The sequence below is a fragment of the Psammomys obesus genome, unplaced genomic scaffold (genome assembly GCF_907164565.1).
Source record: "Psammomys obesus unplaced genomic scaffold, mPsaObe1.curated_primary_1811, whole genome shotgun sequence".
NCBI classification, from domain to species: Eukaryota; Metazoa; Chordata; class Mammalia; order Rodentia; family Muridae; genus Psammomys; species Psammomys obesus.
The window spans coordinates 13,087,828-13,112,340 of record NW_026590062.1 but is presented as its reverse complement, the minus strand read 5'-3'; the positions used below and the strand labels follow the sequence as shown (position 1 = coordinate 13,112,340).

The following is a 24,513-nucleotide window of genomic DNA, read 5'->3' as shown; positions in this document are numbered from 1 at the left end:
AGAGAGGGAAGGAGAGGGAGAGAGAGAGGGAAAGATGGAGGAAGAGATGAAGGGATAGAGAGGGAGAGAAAGGCAAGCAAACACCAAATCATAAGCAAAGCCGTGGCGGGGCAGGGCAGTGGCACCTAGGCAGCCCTCTGCTCACCTGGATGGGCAGGAGAATATACCCATTCTCCTCCAACACCTGCTCCACCGCATCATTGAAGTCCGGGTAGCGCACTCGGGGACAGTCCAGCCCGGGAAACAGGTCAGAGATAAGGCCCAGGAAGAGCGGGACATCCTCAAACACAAACTTGGGCAGGTTCATGTCCCGCAGTGCCCGCATCAGGACCACATCCTGGAGGGACCAGAGGAGGTGAGATCGCCAAGGGACCCGGCATGCAGCTGGATAGCCCCCTCCCCAGCGGCATAGAGCAGAACGTTCTTATAAAATTTAACGTGTTTGCTATTTCATATATCTACTATAAACACATGGTGAGGACTGGCAAGATGATCCAGCAGATGAGAGGGGCCAGGCCTAATGACCTGGGCTTCATCCCCGCAGCCTGCAGGATGGGAAGACACAGCTCACAGAACAAGCTGTTCTCTGCACACACCGAATAAATGTGAAAGATGTAATACACACCAAAATGTACTGTGTGTTATAGATTTACTTATCTTCTCGGCACATGTAACTTTTATGTAGTTCTATTATGACCTATATAAAATAGATGAAATGTTTAATAAACTATTCAGTATAATTACATATAACATTTTATAGTCCATGTACTTTATGTAAAAATTTAAAGACCGCTGGGGTCCTGTAATAGAAACTTAACTTGGGCAAATACCTACTACTGAGGTACATCCTGGGTAAAAGGTTTAAAAGTTCAAAATTCTGGCCAGGTGTGGGGGTGCATACCTTTAATCCCAGCATTCAGAAGCAGGGACAGTGGGTTTCTGTGAACAAGGCCAGCATGGAACATACTGAGTTCCAGGCTAGCCAGGGCTACAAGTGAGAACCTGTCTCCAAAAGAGTTTTAAGTATGATTCAATATAAAGTATAAAATACTGTAAGGTACAAGCCACTTTCATAAAGTATTTTATGAGGATTAGATATAAAAATGTATATAAAATATAAAAGATATTTCTGGAATTCTCCTCTCATTTTTTTCAAAGTTTTATAGAAAATAAAAATCCAAAATGAAACCTATAAAAATGAAAGTAGCCAGGCATGGTGGCGCATGCCTTTAATCACAAAAGTCTAGGAGGCAGAGGCAGGTGGATCTTTGTGAGTTCAAGGCCAGCCTGGTCTACAAAGTGAGCCCAGGACAGCCAAGGCTACATGTAGATGGTTTAGTGATTGCGGGCACTGGATGCTCTTCCGTTGGACCCAGGTTCCATTCCCAGCCCTCACATGGCAGCTCACAATCGTCTGTAACCCCAGGGCCTGTGAGAGGACCAGGCAGGATGTAGCGCACAGACGTGCGGGTACAATACCCACATATGTTAGACAAATTACATTTTTTTAAAAGATGTGCAATCAAGAGTCACTAATTGAAGAGGAACTCACATCCCCGCTTCAGATGGGTCTTCGGGTCCCTCTGCTGCCCTGCCACCCTAAGGTGACAGGCTGATGGTTGCTGCGGGAGCACTCTGAATTTCTGTACTGCCATGGGGACTCTGAGCTTGATGTTAGAGTAACAAGTCATGGAAGGCACCGCAGAGAAGAAATCAAAGCAAAGCCAGACAGCTGACCGAGCCATAGCTGAGACCTAAGCTTCCGATGGCGCCCTTTATCCCATGCCCTGTACTGTACCTTCTGCGCATGCACAGGCACTGCGAGGAACAACACAGAACCTCGGACCCTGAGCAGCCTACCTCCTGCAGGTCGGGGGAGCCCCTCTTCAGCTCACCAGCCATGACCAGCACAGACTTCAGGGCTCGGAGGCCGAAGTCGTAGTGGTGCTGTTTAGACAGCTGCTCCCGGGCCAGCTTATAGAGCACTGTCATCTTCTTGGCCAGCGTCTTTTTGACCGAAGACAGCAAAAGAACAGAAAATACAAGAGCGTGAAGTGGCAGAAAGCAACAGAGCATCGCTGTAAATACAAAGGGACACAGGCAGCCAGGGACACAGAGCTACAGATCGGCAGAGCTGCTCTTCAGGTACAAACTGTCAGGGCGCAGCTTCCTCTCCAAACCCTGGCGCCTGGCGGGACTCATTCGAAGAACACCCACACTGGCCAGGAGGGGATGGGGTGACACGTAGGAGGTGTGCTCAGGCAGGAGGATCAGAGTTCAAGGTCATCCTCCGCTACATAAGAGAGTTTGAGGCCAGCCTGGACCACTTGAGACCCTGTCTGAAATACGCGAGCACATTTGCCAAGATCTGGCATCTGTTGTACAAAGCCCGGAGGCTGGCTTTGAACTTAGAATCCTCCTGCCCTCATTCCCTAAGAAGCAGGGATTAGAGATCAGTATGAGCCACTGTGCCCAGCCTGTTCCCCTTGCTGATGAAAGCTTAGATTTCCAGGCCACATCAGTCAACCCCACTGGTCCCCAGGGTTTCCCATGGAAAGTTGGATGAAAACATCTCATAATGAAAAGTTTTGGCAGTTCAGGGGTTCAGTGGGTACAATGAGAGCCTTGGAAGCATCCAGTGCAGGGCTGGAGAGATGGCTCAGTGGTGAGGAGTTTTTGTGGAGGGCTCAAGTTTAGGTGCCAGCACTTACGTTGGATGGCTCACAACCACCTGTAACACTAGTTCCGGGGGAATCGGATGCCCTCTCCTGGCCTCTGTGGGAACTGCATGCGTGTGCACATACGCAGACTAACAATTTAAAAATAAAGTCCTTTTTTTTTTTTTTTTTTTTTTTAAGAGCATGCATTGCATTGCAGGAAATAGTTGGGGTGTGGTTGGCTTCAGGCCGGAACACATGCCTTGGTTGCATGAGGTGCTGGTCTCCACCTTTAGCCTCACAGAAGGAGAGAAACAGAGTGGCACACAAGCGTGTGGGCATAGGTTCCCATGTGTGCACTGCATACAGAAGCCAGAGGGGGAATTAAGCGTCCTTCTCTCTGCACCGCACTGCCCTGACACAGGATCTCTCACTATTTGGCCTAGTCTCCTCCCTCCGATGCTGCGGTTACAGGCCTGTGCAGCCGTGCCCAGCTGTTGACGCGGGTGCTGGGAATTCTGGCTCAGGCCCTCACGACTGCAGAGCAAGCCCCTTCGCCCTGTGAGCCATCTCCTCAGTCCTTACTTACTGTATTTTCCGAGAAGGTCTCTCACTAGCCCTGGCGTCAACTGAATGGTGAGCTGGCTGGCCAGTGAGCCCCAGGGATCTGCCTGGCTCAGCTCCCCAGTGCCACGACCATGGGTGTGCACCACCGCACCTGGCTTTTGCTCGGGTCTGAGGATTCAAACTCAGGTCCTCGTCTCACGAGGCAGGCACTTTACTGACCGAGCTTCTCCCTGGCCCTGTGGTGTGCCTTTTAGAGGCTGACACGATCTGCCACTCCTGAGCAGCTGGTAGGCTGTGACAAAGACCCACATCTGTCTGGGTAAGCTGCCACATCTCAGGAGGGGCACGAGGGAACACCGTTACTGCTGTCCCAACCTCTGGAGCACGGTGCACTCCCAAACTAAGGTACAGCTTCTGAGGGGGTGGGGAAGGGCTGGGAGTAGAGCCAGGGCAGGGTCATGGCAAGGCACCACCAGGAACCGCTCACCCGCATGCTCACCTTGGCCCCCAGGAAGCCTTCAGAGAAGAGCATGATCTCACAGATCTGCTGCAGGTCGGGCACAATGACCACCACAGGCCTGAACAGAGCCTTCACAGACTCGGGCAGCTCTGTGCGACCTGCGTAGCCGGGGTTCATGGTGATGAAGATGCCCATCCGAGAGTCCAGGGAGATCTCCTGGCCTTCAAACTGGGTGACAAGGAGAGGGAGGGGCCGTGTGGGCGCCAGCTCACCCAGGGAGTGGTGGCTGGGGCCCCAAGGGGGACGGTGATGTGGGCGAGATGGGGTCTCTGGATTGGAACAGACTCCAAGACATCTCTGAGAAGCCAGCTGTGGTGTCTGGCAGGTGTTGTGTCCCCACAGGGGTGGTGTCTGGCAGGGGTGGTCGGGTGTGGTGTCTAATGAGGCATGGTTTCTGGTGAAGTATAGTCAGATGTCTTGTCTGGCCAGATTCGGTCGAGTTTGGTGTCAAGTTGGTGTCTGATGAGGGGCGGTGTCTGGTGAGGGGCGGTGTCTGGTGAGGGGTGGTGTCTGGTGAGGGGCAGTGTCTGGTCAGCCATGCTAGGCGATCCTCATTGTCAACTTCAGGGGCTGTAGGCTCACCTCGGTAGAGCCGTGGGTGCCTCTGTGAGAGTTAACAGATGGAAGGAGACCCCTGAATGTGAGGGGTGCTCTCCACGGGATGAGGTGTCCCGATAGAATTAAAGGGGTGCGGGGCGGGGGGGAGAAAAAGCTGGGCAACACAGGCAAATCCCTCTCTTTGCTTTGGGGCCACAGGGGCGGGAGCTACCCTGCCCTGCTCTCCCTACCGTGATGGACCAAATGGAACTGTGAGCCAACATCATTGCTGCCCTCGCACCATCCAGTGCCTGGTCACAGTGGCTGGCGCAAGAGCAGCTGGTTCAGCGGGCCTGACAATGACCCCCACCCCAGGAGCACAGGCTCTGGCGCGGGCGTCCACGGCTCTGGACACAGGTGGCTCCCCACAGCCCTCACCTGGAAGGTGGTCAGCTGGTGGATGAGCGCGTTGCGGATCGTCTGGATCTGAGAGGAGATGACAGACAGCACCGAGGCGTCGATCCGGTTGAACTCATCGAAGCAGCCCCACGCACCGCACTGGGCGAGGCCGGAGAAGATCTTCCCGACAGCCTGGGGAGCCCATCAGAATCGTCAGGGCAGGTTCCTCCTGGAAACGGGGAGCCTGCGTCTTTTAAATTAAGCGCTGCACTGAACGGCTGGCTGGGGCCTGGCTGGGCTCAGCACCCACAGAATTTCCCGGCAATATTCCCAAGGTCCCCGTCGGTAGCCCGGCTCCCCACTCGGGGGCTAGACAGTCAAGGCTGTGTATTTGTATAAGACTCTAGATTGCCAGCGCCGAAAGTTGGAAGATCTAGCCACGGTGGGTCCCATGTCCCCAGTTCCCTTATTTAACCAAAGCGGGACAGTGGCGCCCTCTGGTCAGTGGAGTGCGGTACTGCACTTAGCCACTGTCCTCACCCCTCCCTCTTGCCTCATTTATGCTATCTCCCTGATCCCAGCGGCCTATGAGAAGACAGGTGATGCACTTCCCAACCCTGTCAGCACCAGAAGCTCTCTGTGGAGGGATGGGGTGCCGGAAGTGACGGTGAGGCCTTACTTTGTAATCCATGCCTTCACCGCAGTTGGTGACAACACACAGCAGACCCAGGGCTTTGGCGAGGTCCTTGGTGGTCTCTGTCTTGCCGGTTCCCGCTGGCCCAGCAGGGGCACCTCCCAGATACATGGACAGAGCCTGTGAGTAGCAAAACGCAAAACACACACGGTCTGGGTCCCAGAAAGAATGCCACTCCTAGGTTCATCTCTGGGTGCATGCCCGGACCTTGTGACGTTCAACTCTGCATGTCTCTCTGATTACTCTGACACAAAATGCTCACGTTGGTGGACTCGAATGCTGCCTCTTCAGACCCCTCACAGATCATCTCACACTTTTTTTTTTTTTTAAACAGGGTTCCACATAGCCAGGGTAGGCCTCAAATTTGCTACATAGCTGGGGATGACCTTGAACTCCTGACCCTTCTACTGCCACCTCCTCTCACTGGGGCCACAGGCCTGCCCACCCTCCAAGATTGTTTTTAGAAAAGCAAAGGGCTTCTGGTCTCACGGTCCAGCAGGGCCCTGGGCTTCGTGCTTTCATTCCCTGTGCTCCCCAACTCCCACCCTGTACCCCGGATATGGTGGGGTGACGCAGAGCCGAGGAAAGGAGCGTGCTGCACACCACACGGGCTTGAATCTCTCAGCAAGGAGCTGAGCTGTGAGCTGAGGGACCCATCACACACAGGCGCACGCTGCGTGCCAGCAGACTCCGGGACAGCTTGGTAGCTGAGCCCTTGCTCAGCACGCACACGGCCCAAGGGATCTGTCCCCAGACAGGAGACCACAGACAGCTAACACCCAGGCCCCATCCTGAGGGGAGACGTGGGTCTCCTCCTTTTCCCACCTTCTCACAGCCCAGTCCATTTTAGTCTTGTATGTCTTATACATTTCTGCGGTTTTCTATTACCCTCCGCCTCCGAACCCCTGCCCAGGGACCACTGTGGAACCGGCGTTCCCAGGGGAAGACGTTCTTAGGGTTTTCAGTTCCAACAGTGACAACTCCAAGCAGAAGGCCGCTGTCTAGAACAACCAATGAGCTGTGTCTGGGGGCAAGCGTGTCACCTGTGTGAGCGTCAGGTAGATGCGGTCTGTCAGGGGCGTGATGACCAGCCTCCCGTTCAGGCCCATGTACTCATAGCCATAGCCGAAGGTCCCCGTGCACTGGCGGATGTTGAGTTCGTCTGGCTCACGGTCCCAGTAGAAGCGCAGCTGGCTCTCCCACTCAAACTCCCGGGCCTCCAGGATGCTGGGTGGGGAGTGGGAGGGGAGGAAGGGGCCATAGCTGGGTGGACCACAGGAGGACAGGACAGCAAGGCATCCCAGGGTCCCCGGGGGAGAGCCACCTGCCCCGGATGAAGGAATCCACGATGTCCCGGGCGTGCACGTCGATGATGAGGACCGTGTTGTACTTCTTCCGTTCGTTCTTGGTCAGCATCAGGGAGATACGCTTGACCAGCTCGTCGATCTGCTCGTGCATCTTCTTGCCATAGTTCTTCATGGCCTGCTTGTCCCCTTCCTTGACCTTGTTGAAGACATCCTCCACTTCCCAAGTCCACCACACCTGGCTGGCCGCCAGCACCACCATGCCTTGGTACATCAGCATCCAATCCACCCTACGGAGGAAGGGGCGGGGTCACACACCTGTCACAGGCTTGACAGACGCTGGGTCCAGCCAGAGGCTGGACTGCCAGTCAGCTGCAACAGGAGTTCACCGTGAAGGCCAGGAAAGCCCCAGGCTAGACCATGAAGTACCAGGACAGTGACCCCCTCACAGGCTCCTGACTACAGACAGGAGGGCCTCAGGGCCTATAGGGCCTCAGCGTCGGCCCACCTGCCTGGCGCTCTTCCCTCAACCCCCCCCCACACACACACACACCAACCAACAGGCGGAAGCTACTTCACTCAGGCGCTTCCACACGCCCCCATCACCTGCTTCTGTCTTCACAGTATCTGAAGATGGCTTCCTTGGTGATGAGCCTGTTGGTCCTCCTCATTTCATTCAGCACAGCGGTCATCCAGTCCTCCACGCGGCCCTCGGCTCGGATGATCTTGCGGAAGTTCATGACTTCTTTCTCGGCCGAGATCATGGCGGACACCAGCTTCTCCCCGCTCTCTCCGTCGTGGAAGCGCAGCATGGCTATGTTATCATACATCTGCCAGGACAGCAGGAGGTGGAGGTCGGGATGCCGGCAGCACGCACACCGTCCAGTGTGCCCACGGCACTCTCGGGGTTTCCCTGCACAGAGGTCCGTGCTCTGGGTGGCTGTTTTCTGGTCAAGATGGCAGCCCCAGGCTGACTCAAGCACTGTGCAAACTCAAGGTGGGTTTTCAGAAAGAGAGAAGATCTCCCTCTCTGGCATGATGGGGGTCTGGTGTAAGCATGGGGACAGAGCAGTCCACACACACGGTGGAATGAGGGCTCGTTCCTGAGCAGTGTGGCCAGGTAACTTCGGGTCATCTGTGCTGCCCCTTGAAGCCTGAAGGAAATATCTTAATAACAGGGCTGGGAGGATGCCACAGATGACAGAAGCCTTGTGTCACGGTCACAGACACCGGCAGCGACATCTATTGCTAAAACTGAGCAAGAGGCAGTTCCAGAACCTGAGTCCTGTAGGGCTCCACTGAATAGCACCGATGCTGCAAACCAGAGAGAGGATGGGAGGAGAAGCCAGCTGTGAGGACTGAGATGGGGAGGCTCTTACGAGAGACGCCAGCAGGAAACGGGGGAGCACTGGCATTCATACTCTACAGCGGCAACAGCCTGGCTAGAAACGGGATATCAGCCAGGCATAAGGGTGGCACAGCCTGTAACTGAGAGGTTCAGGCAAGAGGATGGCCAGTACAGGCCAGCCTGGGCCACAAACCCTCTCAAAATTAGAAAGAAAAGAACGAAGGGAGGAACAGGGGAGGAAGGAAATGGTCTTCCTCTTGAGAAGGAAGACATTTGATCAAAACCAGGAATATTTTAACTGAACTTGACTGCTTGCCTTGACTCTTTGAGTCTTCACCTTCACCACTGTCCTGAACTCAGTCATGACACTGACCCTCCTTGTGGGTCCTGACCATCACCGTGGCCCTGGCCCTGAAGGTGAGCCCTACCTTGATCATATGCTCTTGCACACACAGCGGGTCGCTGTTGCCCAAGATGCTGAGCAGCTCGTCGTCTGAGATGAAGAAGAACCTGGGGAAGGCGTTCCTTTTGGAGTCCAGGTAGTCATTGAGGCTCTTCTGGCACTTCTCCAGGCCCTCGCTGATGTTCTGCAGGTCGGTGAGGCGGTTCGGGGCCTCACAGCATCGCTTTATCACTGGGTCTTTCAGCGTGTCCCCCATGATCTGGAGGTCGGGGAGACATCACAGTGTCACTCAAGCCTGGCAGAGAAACGCTGTCCCTACAGGCCCCCAGGGGGCTGATCAAGACACAAAAGGACCAGCAGGAGAGCCGCAGCCTCAGGGAGACCAGGGTGAAGCTGGGAAGCTCGAGGCAAGTGAATCCCGGCAGTTTCAGCCGCACGCTTCTGGTTTGTCTCTTGTCTTCTCATTAGGAGGCCCGCTGCACAAGCATGGACCGTGTCTGTCTGGACACGCCGGGCCCACCGGCTGCAACAGGACTGCACTCGGCGCTCAAGCACAGCTTACGGCAGGAGCTCAGTTGTGAGCCATTTGTACACACAGGGCACTCACCACAGCGGCTCTTTCATGCCGAAAGGGTGGGGGATGGGAAGGGGAGGGAAGGCTAGACGTTGTCTACATGTCCAACAGTGTGAAACGCGGGCGGTGGGGGGACTTAACTAGCTGTTCGCTGACTACGCAAGAGAGGGCCGGTTGCACAAGCTTGCTACCGACTTGAGGTCAGGCCCTGCCCCTACGTGGTGGCAGGAGAGAGCCGACTCCCAAAATGTGTCTTCTCACTTCACGCAGAGCCTGCCGTGTGTGGAGGTGGGGGTGTGGGGGTGTGGAGGCGGGGTGAGTGTGCACGTTCCCGCATGTGTGTGCATGTGTGAATGCACACGAGCTAAGTTTAATTTTGAGACTGTAAAGAAACATGTCAGAGATATGAACTGACAAGAGCCGGACTGTGGGTTTGTCTATAGCTATATGTTTATGTAGGATGAAAACTCTAGAGCTACACATGGCCAACTGTTACCTAGAGCAGCAAGCGGGAATTTCTGCTACGTGAGTGAAAGTTATAGCTAATGAGCAAGAGCCTCAGAAGCTGCCCCTGCAGGGACCAGTTCACACAGACACACACCACTCTCACACCGATGACATGCTGTCCGCTCTCGTACTGACACTGCCCACTCTCACGCTGATGAGGACACTGTCCACTCTCACACTGAGGACAATGCTGTCCACTCTCACCCTGATGCTCCCACCCTCACGCTGGTCACTTGCCCTCCTAAATATCCTGTCAATGTTATCAAACTTCTTGGCCTCGTCTGGCAGCTGGGCCCGGATGTCCCCCCCGATGAAGATGCTCTCCAGGTACATCCACTTCCTCTGAACCAGCATCCAAATCTGAAAAAGCACCAGATGTCGAGTCAGAGGGCCATGAGGCATGCGCGAGAGTGCAAAATCCCCCCCTAACCTCGGGCAACATCCAAGTCAGCTCACTCAGGGCTGGGACTTGGCAGGCCAGGCGGCCCTGTGTGCAAAGACATGGCCATTGGCCCTTCCATGCCAAGCACCCAGCTCTCCTGGATCTTCGCTTTTGCTTTCTGGGGTTTTGGTCAGCTGTGGTCAACGGAGTCTAAAAGTACAGCCGTTCGGCAGGTGTGCAGAGAGAGAGCACAGTCACACAGCTCTGAGACACTGCTGTCATGGGTGCTGCGTTAATAGTCACTGTGGCTCGCCTCTGAGCAGACTGGATTTGTAAATTAGCCTTGGCCGTAGGTATATGCATACTGGGAAACAGTCGTCCGGGGTTTGGCACTATCTGGGTTCTGGGTGTTTTCAGGACATCTCAGAATAGATCCTGGAGATTTAGTGGTTACCATGCAGAGCTGAAGCATTAGAGGACACAGCTTTACTCAAAAGCAAAATAACGCTCCTCATGCCCGTCCTGGGCATGTGATTCACACATATGAAACATAGAGAGTAGGACGACATGGAAATAGGAAGCAGATGTATGGTTGCCAGAACCTGGGGACATGGGACTGGGAAGTGATGGTTTGGGGGTTTGCTTGTATAGCACTGAGGAAATTTCGGAACCAAATGGAAGCAGAATTTATATAACATAACTGCTCTAAAGGCCCCTGACCTGCACATCCTAAAATGGTTAATTTGGTTGGTGAGATGGCTCAGTCCAGAAACCGCCCACTGCTCAAGGACAAAGACATAAGTTGAGCTCTCTGGTACCCATGGTGTAACCCCAACACTGAGAGGGTGGAGACAGGAGGATGCCTGGAGCTCCTGAGCCAGCCAGTCTAGCCAATCAGTGAGTTCCAGGTTCAATGAGAAACCTTGTCTCAAAAAATAAGGTGGAGTCAGGCTTGGTAGCACATGACTTTAAGCCCAGCACTCAGGAGGCAGAGGCAGGTGGATCTCTCTGAGTTCAAGGCCAGCCTGGTCTACAGAGAGAGTTCCAAGACAGCCAGGGATTATTGCACTATCAGACCCTGCCTCAGAAAAACCAAAAAATAGAGAGATTTAAAAAAATGGTCAATTTTATATTACATAAAATTCATCCCAATAAAAGATTTTAAATCCTAAAGAGGGCTGGGGAGGTAGCTCAGTGGTACAGAACTTATCTTGCATACCTGAGATCCTAGGTCCAATCTCCTGAAACACACACACACACACCACCACAGCCTCCACCACCACCAACAAAACTATGCCCTATAAAGGAGCTTTCAAAAGTAAAGAGTCAAAGGCAAAAAACACAAAAACACAGCAAGTCAAGGATGTCCGAGCACGATGGGAACAGGGCCAGGATCACGTTTCTTTGCCAGAGAACTAAGATATGAATAAGAAAATTGGTTTTTCTGTTGTCTGGGGAGAAAAAAAAAAAAAAAGCAGCCACCCAGAAATAGTGAAGTGAGCCAGATCGATCTGGCTTGTTCGAAGTGGCCTGACCCAGCCCTGTCCCCACAGGACTGACCTACCATCCAGGATGACAGGCTGGAGAGACGACGAAGCAAAGCAAGAACGGGGAGGAAAACTTTAGGTAGGATGAACGGAAGAAAAGTTCAATCACGGTGAAGGGAGGGGATTACTACTCCGTGAGAGTCAACAGACACAAAAGAGAGAACTTTTGCTTGGAAACTGAAAAGTGTAAGGAAATCTGAAGAGGACTTTAACACACATTATGTATATAGTTTTTCAATGTTTATCACGTGGATGCTGGAAGTACTCACGCAACAAGAACAGGAGATTTGAAAAATGAACAGGGACACTCTCAAAGGCCAAGTCAGAATCTTGGAAATTAAAAATTAATTTCTGGACATCAAAATTCATCAATCTCTCCAAACGTGCCCTTCCCCCACCCCCAACTAAATCAAGAGCCACGAGATAGTCATTCATTTCTAAGCACAAATGTTCCCATATAAAACTCCCGAAAGAACTGGCCGCAAATTTTCCATTTTCTTTGCTCTCACCTCAATGACCTCCCCGATCAGAGACAGTGTCTTTTCCCACTTATGGACGGTTTGCAGAAAGGGCCCCACAAATCTGCTCCCGGAGATGCTCTGCAAGTTGACGGTGTTGTCATCCAAGCACTGGATAACGTCGTCCACGGACCCTAGGATGTAGCCTCGCTCCTGCGTGCCTTTGTAGTACTTGACCACGGTGAACTTCATGTTCTCCCAGGTGTCTAGGATTTCTTTTACAGCCTGGTTGGGAAAGAAAGAAGCTTTTGGACCCACAAGGAGGAGCAGGAACCTGTCCCGGTAGCCTCCTCCCTAGTTCATCAGCAACTCAACCTGTTGTCCCAGCTCAGTCATCCCAGAAGTCGGGATTCCCCTCGGCAACAGTGTTTCCTGCCTATCAGGCTCCCACTCGGCCTGGCAGGCCTGTTACATGCGGGATCTCAGTTGACCCCCACCCCCAAAAGGGGGGTTGTTATGCAGAGAAAGGCTCGGAGATGCCACACGGCATGCCAGGCATGCTGCTGAGTGTCGGAACTGGGTCTCAACCCTGCAGCCCCCTGTGTAACCAGGGCGTCTTGCCCCATGCCCGCTCCACTGCCAAGCGAGAAAGCCTGAGTATAAAATGCTAGACACGCTGTAATTCCATTCTCTGAAGAAATCTACACTGATATGTGCTCACATGTCTATCATACGTATGTGTGATTTAGTCTTCAGTGAGACAGGCCCCTGGGGAATGCCTTAGAGGGATTATCTTTATCAGGTTCAGTTAGAAAGATCCACCCACTGTGGGTGGCACCATTCCCTAGGCTGGGCGCTCTGCCTGAATAAAATGAGGAAGCAGCTGGGCATTAGCATTCATCTCTCTCTGCATCCTGGCTGTAGAAGCAGTGTGACCAGCTGCCTCCCGCTCCCGCCACCATGCCTCTTCCTCCATAATGGCTGTGCACCCTCAGACTGTGAGCCACAATAAACCCTTCCTTCCTTAAGAGGCTTTTGTCGAAGCATTCTATCACGGCAGTGAGAAATGTAGCTAAGACAACATCTATCTATTATTACACGTGTGCATCTGGGAGCATGTATGTGAGCATGCACACATGTGCCCTACGTACGCGTGTACACTACTGTTTATGCTTCATGCATATATTCACCGGTGGCTTGTATTAGTTGTACAGAATAGGCTCACGTGCGTCTTCCTGGACTCAAGTTCCACACTTGGAGCTTGTACCCGCATCTTAGGTAGGGAGCAACTGTCAGTGGGACACTAACACTGGACACTACAGTCAAGCGTCCAGGCTCTGAGTGACCTGCTTATTTTAGAATATGTGAAGAATATGAAACTATCATAAAGACAACAGAACGGGAAACTATAATCAGGGATGTCAAAAAAGTAAACCGAGGTAGAGGTTCTATCTACTTAGATACTACAGAAAGTGAGTTTCCTGCTCCGTAAAAAGACAGCCTTTGCTGGGAGCAGTGGAGCGTCTTGTGATCCCATTATTCAGGAAGCTGAGGCAGGAAGATCATGAGTTCAAGACCTGTCTTGGCTATATGCTAAAAACCCATCCCAACAAACCAAAGCCTGAAGAGGAGTGGCTCAGAGGCAGGGCTCCCACCTAGCACTAGAGGCCCTAGGTCCTCCCACAGAACTGAAACTAAAGGCCCTCCTTCCTACCTTCTCAATGGCGACCTCCTTGATGGCTGCAGTGACAATCACATTGAGCACTTCCGTGTGTTTGTGCAGCTCCATGGCGAACATGTTCTCCAGCGTGAAGGTCTCTGTCATCTCGAAGAACACTCCCGTTTTCTCCATGAGTTCTTTCCAGTGCCTGGAAAAGCGCAGGGTCATTAGCGAGCACCACCAGACAAATGCAGAGGCGAGCTTAATTGTTCCTGAAGTCACAGAGAGGAGGCCCCGTGGGGGAGCCTTCTCAGTGACAAGGGACGGCCCGGGATAATACTCCAGAGTTCTTCCAAATCCCTTCCCTGCCACCGGAGTTAGAAGCAGAAAACATCTGGCAAGCCCTGCCCTGTGTGTGCCTTCGCCGCTGCTGAGAAAAGGTGCGGCCTTCAGTTTTTCCAGGCTGCCTTCTGCCTGTGAGGGAACCTGGTGTCGGTCATGGAGCCCAGGTGCACCGGGAAATACCGACTCGGCAGTGCCTGCTGGACAGTGAGCACAGGCCCAGCCATTGCTAGACGGTCGATAGACAATGGAACACACCTACCAATTAAACTCAACCTTGTGCTAGCAAGGGGACATGCTCTGAGAGACGTACCACCAGGCGGTCTCGGCTTTGGGTGAACTTCTCAGCGTGAATTACACAAACCCACATGACCAGGCCTGTGACACATCTGGCCACCTGAGATGGCATAGAGTCTGCTGCTGGTACCAACTGACAAATGACCTAACTACAAGCCAGTTGTTTTGCTTGCTTGGTTTATGCAGAGCTGCGGACAGGACCCTGGGCCTCAGACGTGCTGGGCCATTGCTCTGTCACTGAGCCACATGGCCCAGGAAGCACTAACTGTCCTGAATGCTGGGGGGAAAGCATTGGCTGGGCCAGGGTAATGGTGCAGGCACATGGGAGCCTAAAAGAGGACAATAGAGAGCGTGAGGCCAGCCTGCGCTACAGCCTGAGACCCTGGTTCAAAAAAAAAAAAAAAAAAAAAGAAGAGAAGCGGGGAAGGATGCCCCTGGCATTAGAGGTGGCATTCAGAGATGGGAAACAAAAAGGGACATGGCCAGAGCCTGGGAGCTGTGGGCTATGGGCTATTAGGTCATGAAATGCTTTTGCCTGCTACAGAGAAGAACCGCCCAGTGAGCACAGGGTGAGAGCGTTCTAGGTCTGTGAGAAGACGGACAAAAGCCATGTTGGTTGGGCCTGTGGCTGCCACTCTAGGCTCAACAGGACAGGTAGGGAAATAGATGTTAAAACCACAGGAGCGCTGAGGATAGACCTTCTTACTGGTGTGAACAGGACTATACCCTCAACAGCTCCCTGGAACTATGACCAAATCCCTGAGAAAAGCGACTTTAATACAGAGAATTCAATCTAGAGTCATCTGGGCCATGGTGACGGAGACAGTCATGGCCAGGGGCCTGGCATGTGGCAATGTGTTCTTCTCATGAAAGATGGGGAGGAAGGGGATGAGACCAACAGGCTCCACCTCCTTGAGTCACGTGACAGTGTTCCTCCAAGGGACCCAGCCTTCAACACACAAGCCTCTTGGAAACATTCCAGATTGGGAGGAAATGGAGAAGGCAAAACTTCCTGAGTAAAATAAAACTGCTTGGTGTGACTCTGTGACACAGGACCCAACGCTCCGTTAAGCACCAGAAGGACCTGTGCATCCAACACGGCAGCCACAAGCCATATGTCACCGCTGGGTAAGCCCAAGCTCCGATGAAGTGTAAAGAGCACACCAGACTTCCATGTATGGCCTTCACAGAAGTCAAATATCTGCTGCATGTGGAATGGTGCCTTGGATACCGAGTCAGCTGAGTATATTACTCAGGGGCTGGGGAGGTGGCTCAGCCAGTTAAGAGCACTGGCTGCTCTTGCAGAGGACCCGGGTTCAGTTCCCAGCACCTACAATGGCAGCTCACTGCCATCCGTGACTCCAGCTCTAAGGGATCAGATGCCCTCTGGCACACATACAAACATGTACACTGACAAACATGCATAAACATAATTTAAAATAAAAACAAATCTTTAAAGTATGCAGGCACATGCGTACACATGCCCCCCCCCAATGTGAGTGTGTGTGTGTGTGAGAGAGAGAGAGAGTGTGTGTGTGTGTGTGTGTGTGTGATGGCTCTTGCCTATAATCCCAGCATGCAGGAGGCTGAGAAAGAAAGACTGCCATGAGACTGAGAATAGCCTGGGCTGCATAGGCTAGCCTGGGCTGCAGAATAAAAGCCTATCTCAACCTCCCCTCCCAACCAAAAACAAAAACAAAAACTAATTCACTGTTCTCATTCCTTTTTTTCTTCCCCCCACCCCTTTCAGTTTTTGAGCCAATGTGCCCAGGCTGGCATGGAAATGTTAACTTCCTGTCTCCGCTGCCCACGTGCTGGAATGACAGACTGGCAGCACCATGTCCAGTTCTTCTCATTCATTTAGTGGCACTCCACTGGCCAGCTTTGCATGTCAACCTGACACAAGCTAGAGTCGTCAGAGGAAGGAGCCTCGGTTGAGGAAACGCCTCCATTAGACCCAGCTGTAAGGCATTTTCTCAATTACTGACTGATGTGGGAGGGGGCCCAGTCCATTGTGGGTGGGGCCATCCTGGGCTGGTGGTCCAGGGTTGGATAAGAGAGCAGGCTGAGCAAGCCATAGGAAGCAGGCCAGTAAGCAGCACCCCTCCATGGCCTCTGCGTCAGCTCCTGCTCCAGGTTCCGGCCCTGTTTGAGTTCCTGTCCTGCCTTCCTTTGGTGACAGTGTGGAAGTGGAATAAACCCTTTCCTCCCTGACTTCGCTTTTTGGTCATGGTGTCTCCTTGCAACAACTGATATCCTAAGACTGGCCCCTAAAAACTGCAGATGCCTTTGGTGGCCCCGGGTCCATTTCTCCTGGATTCCACCAATCAACTCCTCCTGCTTTTAAAACAAGAACATGGCTTTGACTGAAGCAGCCATTGGGGTCATTTTTAATAAAACCCTTGGCACCATCTTCACTTACAAACAAGGCTGGCACCGCTCCCCTCGCTGCTCAGCAGGTCCCTCGTCTAACCTGAGCTGTGTATGTCTGCAACCCAATGCCCTTCCATGAGCTCCCCAGGCTGATTGAGGACCAGAGTTCAGAACCAACCTCTCTCTCAGGGCCTCATGCTTCAAGTCCAGAAGCAGAGGGAGGGAGTCTTTGAATGCCTTCATCTTTGTTTCCAAGTGGAAGGCCACGGTTAGGCTGCGCACCTGGCGTGGCAGCTTTCGGAGCCCTCTGAGGAAGCCTTCGATGCCATCCTGCAGGTACTGGACATTCAGGTTGATCCAGAGGGTCTGGGACCATTCCTCTTTGGCAGCCTAGAGACATTAGACAGCCGATGGGGCCTGATGCAAATACAAAGAAATCGACAGGGTGTGTGCCTGGCTCGGGCCTTGCTCAGCTCTGTCTTCAACGGAACCTCTCACTTAAAAGGCCAGCATTTTGGGGTAGAAAAGAAGGAGATGGGAATGTTCTGAGCCCTCTCTCATATAGCCCTGCCCCCCCCGACGGCATCTGTCCCTGTGCCCGGGAGGGGCGGCACCTTCAGACCCTCATACAGGTTGTAGATCATTCGCAGGCCCGACATCTCCTTCTGCACTTTGATAAGCTCGGGATACATGGTGATGGGCAGGTCGAAAAGCTTCTCTGCATTAGCCAGCCCCTGCCGGTTCTTCTCATGCCTCGCCAGCTCTTTTTCAAAACTGCCTAAGAGCTCCGCGCCTGGAGAAGAAGTGCAGAGATAGAGCAGAAAGGACAGTGGGAATGTGAGATCCCTCCTGCTCCAGGGCTTGGGAGGAAGGGGATGTGGGAGGGTGGGAATTGGGGTCCCTGCAAGTTCAAGGCCAGCCTATATAGATAGCAAGTTCCCAGCCAACCTGAGCGACAAACTGAACGATGTGTCTGCACTGTATGAGCGTTTAAGACTGAGGGCCAGTAACATGGCTCACTGGGCAAAGACACTTGCGGCTAAGCCTGATGGCCTAAGGGCAATCTCCAGGAACCTCACGGTGGGAGAAGAGAACTGGCTCCCAAGGGTTGTTCTCTGGCCTCTACACAGGCATTCACACACACACACACACACAAAATAAACAAGTAAATGTAATGAAAATGTTAAATAAGAATAAAATAGTTGATTAGGAAACCAGTCATTAATTATATGCATAATTATAATCCCTTCGTAATGTATAATTATATTATAATCCCTTTTGCAAGACAGGGTTTCTCTGTGTAATAGATCCCTGGATGTCCTGGACTCCCTTTGTAGACCAGGCTGGCCTTGAACTCACAGAGAGCAGCCTGCCTCTGCCTCCCTGAGTGTTGGGATTACAGGTGTGTGCCACTGAACCTGGCTTCATCAATTATGATTTCATACACATAAGTTACAGGGGAGAAAAATTTAAAATCAGCAGAATTTATCTTATCCCAGAAACCAAAAGCCCATTTGCCCTGCAAGCCCTTCCAATGAGAATGTGGACCCCAAGACTGTGCTGAAAGAGAGGCAACTGAAAGACATGGCACAGCCAAAGCCACTCGCCCTCTGCTGGCCTGGAGGCTCAACAGGCTCAGGTTGAGAACCCTGATGTAGACTTAAGGACAGGGTTTTCCCCATCGCTCCTTCAGCCAGTGGTGACATCTGAAGGCCATGTGCTGCGTTTTGCAGATGAAGTACCCCCAGAGGCTCCGTGTTGGAGGCCTGGCTGCCAGCTGGTGGGTCCAGACACTGGGGGAGGCGGGGACTGGATCACAATAGAGAATCAGTGAATCCAGCAAGGGACTCGGGTTTGCTGCTGTCCTTGGCAAATGAAGAAACCCAGGAAGTGAGACCTGGTTGGAGGGGTGGCGGGCATAGGGACATACTTCTGAGCAGTGTGTCTGCCTCCATCCTCCATCTCTCCACTTCCTGCCTGCTGAGCCATCTCCCCAGCTAGTCTCCCCCACGGGGAAGTGGCATGTGTCCCCGGTGAACTGCCTCTGACACTATGAGCCAGAACAGCTGCCCTTCCTTTTAAGCCGTTTCTCTCAGATATGTGCCATAAGGGTGGAAATGTGGCAGGCGCCATGGGGAACCAGCACGGATGGATGGCATGGTCCAGGGTCTAAGTCCAAAGGATGACCTTAGCGGCACAGAGCAGAGGGGTGGGGCATGCAGGGCCACAGCGGCAAAGGCAGCTGCCAATGGCCTCTGTGACCAGCAGGCACGGACCTGCTGGGTCCCCTGAGAGCAGAGCAGCCATCCAGCTCTCACTAGATCTTTCCTAAGCTCCCCAGCCCTCACACTGCTCTACCCTCAGAGGCCACCCCTAGACCGACTAGGAAGGCAACGGCTGAGGAGGGTGTAGGAGCGCCTTCCGTGGTAACACTCTCCACTTCCTGTGAGCCTCTTGGGAACCCCTAAGCCTTCAGCACCTCCAGACCGCAGCCTCACCTTTATCGAGGTCTTCGCCCACAGCCCCCGGGCCTTGGCTGTAGAAGCGCTTTGCGAACTCCTCCAGCTGGATCCGGAAGCTTGAGATCTCAGTACGGGTGATCTGAGGGAGGGAGGCGGCCCACTGGCTTGACTTAGCCTCAGGGTGGGGATTGGAAGCCGAGACCTCTCATGCCAGCACTCGTGCTGAGCCCTGCCCAGCCCCCCTTCTGCGCCCAGGCCTCAGGTGACCCCTCACCTCCGTGAACGTCTTCTTGATGCCTCCCAGCGCGTGATCCACGTTCATGGAGTCGATGAAGAGATTTTGCCACATGTTCTCGATCTTGTCTACCAGCTCCTGCTCGGCCTCGGCAGGCTGGAGAGACGGGGAGGGCGAGAGGCAGGCAGGAGGAGAAACAGAATGGACACGAGAGAGACACAACAAATTACTAATAAAGTTGGAATTGAGGTTGCATGTCGGCGCCACTCCCCCACAGACTTTGGTTTCTAGTTGCACCTAAAGGGGGCACCTTGAATAAGCCAAAAAGCGAGCTGAAATAGGGACATTGTGTTCTTGGGTTGCTTATTTGGTTTTGAGAATTTATCTTTTTAACTGTGTGTGTGTGTGTGTGTGTGTGTGTGTGTGTGCGCGCGCACACACACACACGCACACAGTGCCCACAGAGGCCAGAATCAAGCGTCAAATCCCCTAGAGCTGCAGGTACAGGCTGTTGTGAGATGCCTGATGTAGGTGCTGGGAACCCAACTCGGGTTCTCTGGAATGGCAACAAGCTCCCTTAGCCACTAAGCCATCTCTCCAGGCCCCTGTTTGTTCCTCTTAGAGTTAAAGTCTCACATATCTCAGGCTGACCTCTAACCTACTGTGTAGCCAAAGACGATCCTCCTGCCTCTGACTCCCGAGTTGTGGGAGTGTAAGTGTATGCCACCATGTCTAGGCAAAGCTGTGTTTTGTTCATTAAAGCGCTAACTGGGCCAGGTGTGGTGGCACATGCCTGTTTCCCTGGAGGCAGAGGCAGGCAGACCTCCATGAACTGGAGGACAGCTCTGCATAACAAGTTCCAGGCCAACCAAGACTTCACAGGGAGACCTTGTCTGGGGTGGAGGGAGGGAGGAAGAGGGAAAACAGGGGCAGGGAGATCTGGCAGAGGTAGCTCAGCAGTTTAGAAACACTAGGGGAGTCCAGAGAATCAGAGCCTCGATTCAATCCCCAGGGGGATCTGATGCCCCCTTCTGGCATCTGTGAGTACTGCACTGATGTACACACGTACACACACACACACACACACACACACACACACACACACACACACATTTAAAAATAATAAAAGAAAAAAAAACAACAACTAGTTTCTTCATATCACAACTTCTGGAAACAAAGCACAAAAGGAGATCCTGAAAACAGACGGAAAATACTAGTCAGGCGAGACTAAGTTGGCAGAGAGATAGGATGGTGACTTCACAATCAAAACAACAGAAGTTAGACAACTGAAGTGAGCGTCTGCCCAGAAAGAAGAGACGAGCCACCACAGCCCTCAGACATACTGACATGAACACACCACCAAAGTTAGTAGAACTGGGTGTAGGAATTCTCTGTAACCCAGAAATTCTGTGTCCCAGCTCATGCCTGCCAGAGATGCACGCCTGCATGTGTTCACCAAAAGAAAGCTAGCAACACCATCATAGCATCCAAACCCTGCCAACAGTCCAAGTACCTCATGGCAGCATAGCTGCAGGGACTACTATACAGAAAAGACAAAGGAGGGATGATTTCCATGAGCAGTAGCAATGAGTAGTATCTCAAAAAAAAAAAGTAAAGTTGAGTGAAAAAAAGATGTGGAGAATGCACACCTTTTTTTAGGCAATCTATACAGCTCATAAGCAGGGAACTATCACAGCTGGAGAAATGGCTCAATGGCTCAGAAGACCTGAGTTCGGTTCTCAGCACCCACGTGGCTGCTCACAACCATTTGTAACTCCAGTGACAAGGGACCTAATGCCCTCTTCTGGCCTCTGCAGGTACTACACTCACATGGCACACATACAGGCAGGCATATACTCATACACATAAAGTAAAAGTAAATAAGTCTTTAAAAAATAAAAACATACCCAGCACTCAGGGAGGCAAAGGCAGGTGGATCTCTGTGAGTTCGAGGCCAGCTTGGTCTACAAAGTGAGTCTAGGAAATCCCAGCTCAAAAAATAAACAAACAAATAAATAAATAAATAAATAAATAATTAAAAAAAACTAATAAAATAATTTACCACCAATTTCTTTTATCACCTTACATTCCCTTTTCTCTCTTATTTTTATTTATGATTATTAATGTGTGTGTTTGTCGATGTGTAGGTGTGAGATGCATAGCACAGTACATGTATGGAGGTCAGAGGACAGCTCTGTGGAGTTGGCTCCATCTTTCCACTTTCCATGGGTTCTGGGGATTGAACTCAGGTCTCCAGGCTTGTGTGGCAAGCTCCTCCCCCCCCCCAGGCCATCTTGCCAGTCCTCTCTCTTACTGTTTTACAAAACCTCTTTACTTATTATATAGGAAGTGACCCCCATCCTCTCCCCGGAGACTAAGGGAAGACAGATGAGAGCCAGTGAGCTGGTACAGGTGGGCTGTAAACCACCACAGGGGCTTACGTGGTAGACCAAGCCACGGTCTCCTCACTTAAGTTCTCTGTGAGGTGGCTTCTCACTGGAGACCTGACGCTTTGTCACTTGCTAGGGAACACAGGCCTGCCACGGTGACTGAGGCCCTTCTGAGGACAATCTTAGTGGTTAACCGAGGGCTCTCCCCGCCCCCACCGGCTCACTGTTTGAACACTTGGTCACCAGTCGGCGGCGCCGTTTGGGGGGGGGGTCATGATAGAATCTTCAATAGGTGGGGCCTTGCTGGGGGTGGGCTCTGAGAGTCTGTGGCCTTGCCGCTTCCTGTTGCCTCTGTCCGATTCACGTACGTGGGAGGGATATGACCCACTGGCTTCCCGCTCCCGCCGCCATAACTCCTTCCTGGCTCTGCTGGACTCTATCCCTTGGGAACCATAAACCAGAATAAACACTTTCCTCCTGGAGTTGTTTCCCCCTGGGGTATTTTAGGACAGCAACATAAAAGCAACTAGCCCTGTAGTCAAGGCAACCAGTGGAGGCCTGCGGAGAGCACAGCCGACTTACGAAGATTTTGTAGAGCCCCAAGGTGCGGTACCGCTCCTGGATGTCCTTGTACCTCAGCTCCATGACCAAAGATTTTGACCTGATCTCTGCAATTGTTGCAAGGACAAACTTGAGGTCTTCAAGGGTGCTGGGACTCTTCCTGAGATTCTTGGCCAAGATCTGTGAAGGGATTCGGTTGAGAAGGCAAAAGGGTAACAGTGGAAGCCCACCTTCCTCGGGAACGGGGCTCTTCGTTCAGCATGGATGCTGCGGACATGTGCTGGTCAGTTTTAATTGTCAAAGTGGTGCAACCCAGCCTCACTTGGAAAGGGAACCTTTAATGAGGAGTTATCCAGAAGGGGTTGTCTAAACTGTTAGTTGATGCGGCAAGACCCATCCCACTGTGGGTGGCGCCATTCCCTAGGCGGAGGGCCCTGAATCAAAGTTAGCAGAGAGCAAGCAAGCAAGGGTGCATTTATTCTCTCTCTGCTCTCGACTATGGATATGACGAGCTCTCTGAGTCCCCACCTTGACATCCCCTCAGTGATGGAAACTATGAGTGAAATAAGCCCTTTCCCCCAAGTCACTTTTTATCTGCATATTTTATCACTGCACCAGAAATGAACCGAGGACAGGATGGAATCCAGGGCTTTGCATGTGCTAAGCAAGGCTCTACCATAGAGCCATGCCCCCATCCCCCCGCCCAGGCCTTGACGATCTGTTTTAAATACAGGTGGCCTCCAGGTACCTCAATCTCATCCCGGATGCTAAAAAGCTCCTCCCTCGCTGACTCATTGAGAAGCTTCCCCAGCGAAATCACCCAGGATTTAGCATTTTCTTGCACTGTGCTGGCCAGTGGCCCGAGCTGCAGCCGGATGCAGTGCTCATCCTTGACCAGCGGGTGGCGCATCACATCTGCGGCGATCTTGGCGTAGAACTGCAGTTTCTCGTCATAAGCCACGCAGGGCGGTTTCTTGGCCGCGAACTTCTCCATCACGATGGACTTGTCCAGCTTCCAGAGGGGCCGGTAGCGCTTCCACTTCTGTAGGTACTTCATGAGGTTCACCAGGTGCCTGTGGATGTTCTGGGGGATCATGACGGCTTGGTCCATGATCTGGGAGTTCAGGGAGATGTCATTGTAGAAGCTGACGATGACAACCTCCTCTTCCTGGCCCTTCTGTGGGGGGCACTCGATGCAGCTGCCATTCATCCAGCGCACGAAATGCTAGCAGGAAGAGAGCAGGTGGGGGGCGGGGTGAGGGCCAGCATAGAGTGCCTCCTGACCACAGACTCTGGTGAGTCCTGCTATGATCAACGGTCTTCACTATGCAGCCCTTCAAGGATAGCTTTGAAATCATGATCCTCCTGCCTCAGCCTCAATGGGAGGATTACAGGTCCACCAGGCCCTGTTTCTTTCTCTCCCTCTCCCTCTCCTCTCCTCCTCCCTCTTTCTCTTCTCTTCCTCTCCCTCTTCTCTCTCCCTCTCTCTTTCCTCTCCTTCTTTCTCCCTGCCTCTCTCTGTCCTCTCTCTCCTCTCTCTCTGCTGTTGGAAATTGGTCTGATGTTTGTACATTGAATTCGGGATACACCTATCCTTGTTGTGTAAACCTGCTTAGGATATTACACCTGATTGGTTGATTAAATGGCTCTACCTGGGCAGGGCAGAATAGGGTTAGGCGTGGCTAAGGTTCCTGAGCTTTGGGTTCAAGAGAATCATGGGAAACAGAGGGATGGAAAGAGAGGCGGAAGGTGATGCTGCGATGGCTCAGTGTGGAGAAGAAACCATGTGGGGCGGGAGGAAGGACTCTAATAACGGTGTGAAAAGGCCCAGATGAAGAATACAAGCAAGAATCTTGGGATTATGGATGGAAGGTAGCCCAGATGAGCATGATTAAAGTGGATGGCATTGGATGGGGGCTGGGAGGTGGATGGTGAGATTATTGAGATAATGTAGGTAAAAATATCTGCCCGGCCCAAGTAGATAGGCTATATTAAAAGCCAATAGGTGTCTGTGTCTTATTATTTGTGATAATGGATTAAATAATACTGCCACAATAATTATAGGGCTAGTAATAAACAATATTTGGTCCAACATCATTTTTATTTACAAGTCTGTCTCTCCTGTCTGTTTCTGCATCTGTGTCTTTCTCTGTCTCTGTCTCTGTGTCCTCTCTGTCTGTCCTCTCTGTCTCTCTATCTCTCTGTCCTCTCTGTCTCTGTCTGTCTCTCTGATTCTCTCTGTCCTCTCTGTCTCTGTATCTCTGTCCTCTCTGTCTCTGTCTCTCTGACTCTCTCT

General features: G+C 52.3%; 1 protein-coding gene across 1 annotated transcript in view; it reads right to left on the bottom strand.

Annotated features, from left to right (window-relative positions):
• Dnah10 (dynein axonemal heavy chain 10) overlaps positions 1–24,513 on the bottom strand; it is a 116,330-nt gene that overhangs the window by 60,101 nt on the left and 31,716 nt on the right. The window contains exons 21-38 of the mRNA XM_055606020.1: positions 22,966–23,442; positions 22,239–22,397; positions 19,306–19,422; positions 19,068–19,170; positions 17,184–17,362; positions 16,748–16,959; positions 13,612–13,765; positions 11,949–12,182; positions 9,748–9,870; positions 8,455–8,688; positions 7,285–7,508; positions 6,699–6,968; positions 6,418–6,601; positions 5,360–5,494; positions 4,720–4,872; positions 3,724–3,912; positions 1,861–2,007; positions 146–337 (exon numbers count right to left, since the gene is read on the bottom strand). Coding sequence (XP_055461995.1) covers positions 146–337; positions 1,861–2,007; positions 3,724–3,912; positions 4,720–4,872; positions 5,360–5,494; positions 6,418–6,601; positions 6,699–6,968; positions 7,285–7,508; positions 8,455–8,688; positions 9,748–9,870; positions 11,949–12,182; positions 13,612–13,765; positions 16,748–16,959; positions 17,184–17,362; positions 19,068–19,170; positions 19,306–19,422; positions 22,239–22,397; positions 22,966–23,442 — 3,486 coding nt within the window. The remainder of the gene's footprint in view (positions 1–145; positions 338–1,860; positions 2,008–3,723; positions 3,913–4,719; positions 4,873–5,359; positions 5,495–6,417; positions 6,602–6,698; positions 6,969–7,284; positions 7,509–8,454; positions 8,689–9,747; positions 9,871–11,948; positions 12,183–13,611; positions 13,766–16,747; positions 16,960–17,183; positions 17,363–19,067; positions 19,171–19,305; positions 19,423–22,238; positions 22,398–22,965; positions 23,443–24,513) is intronic.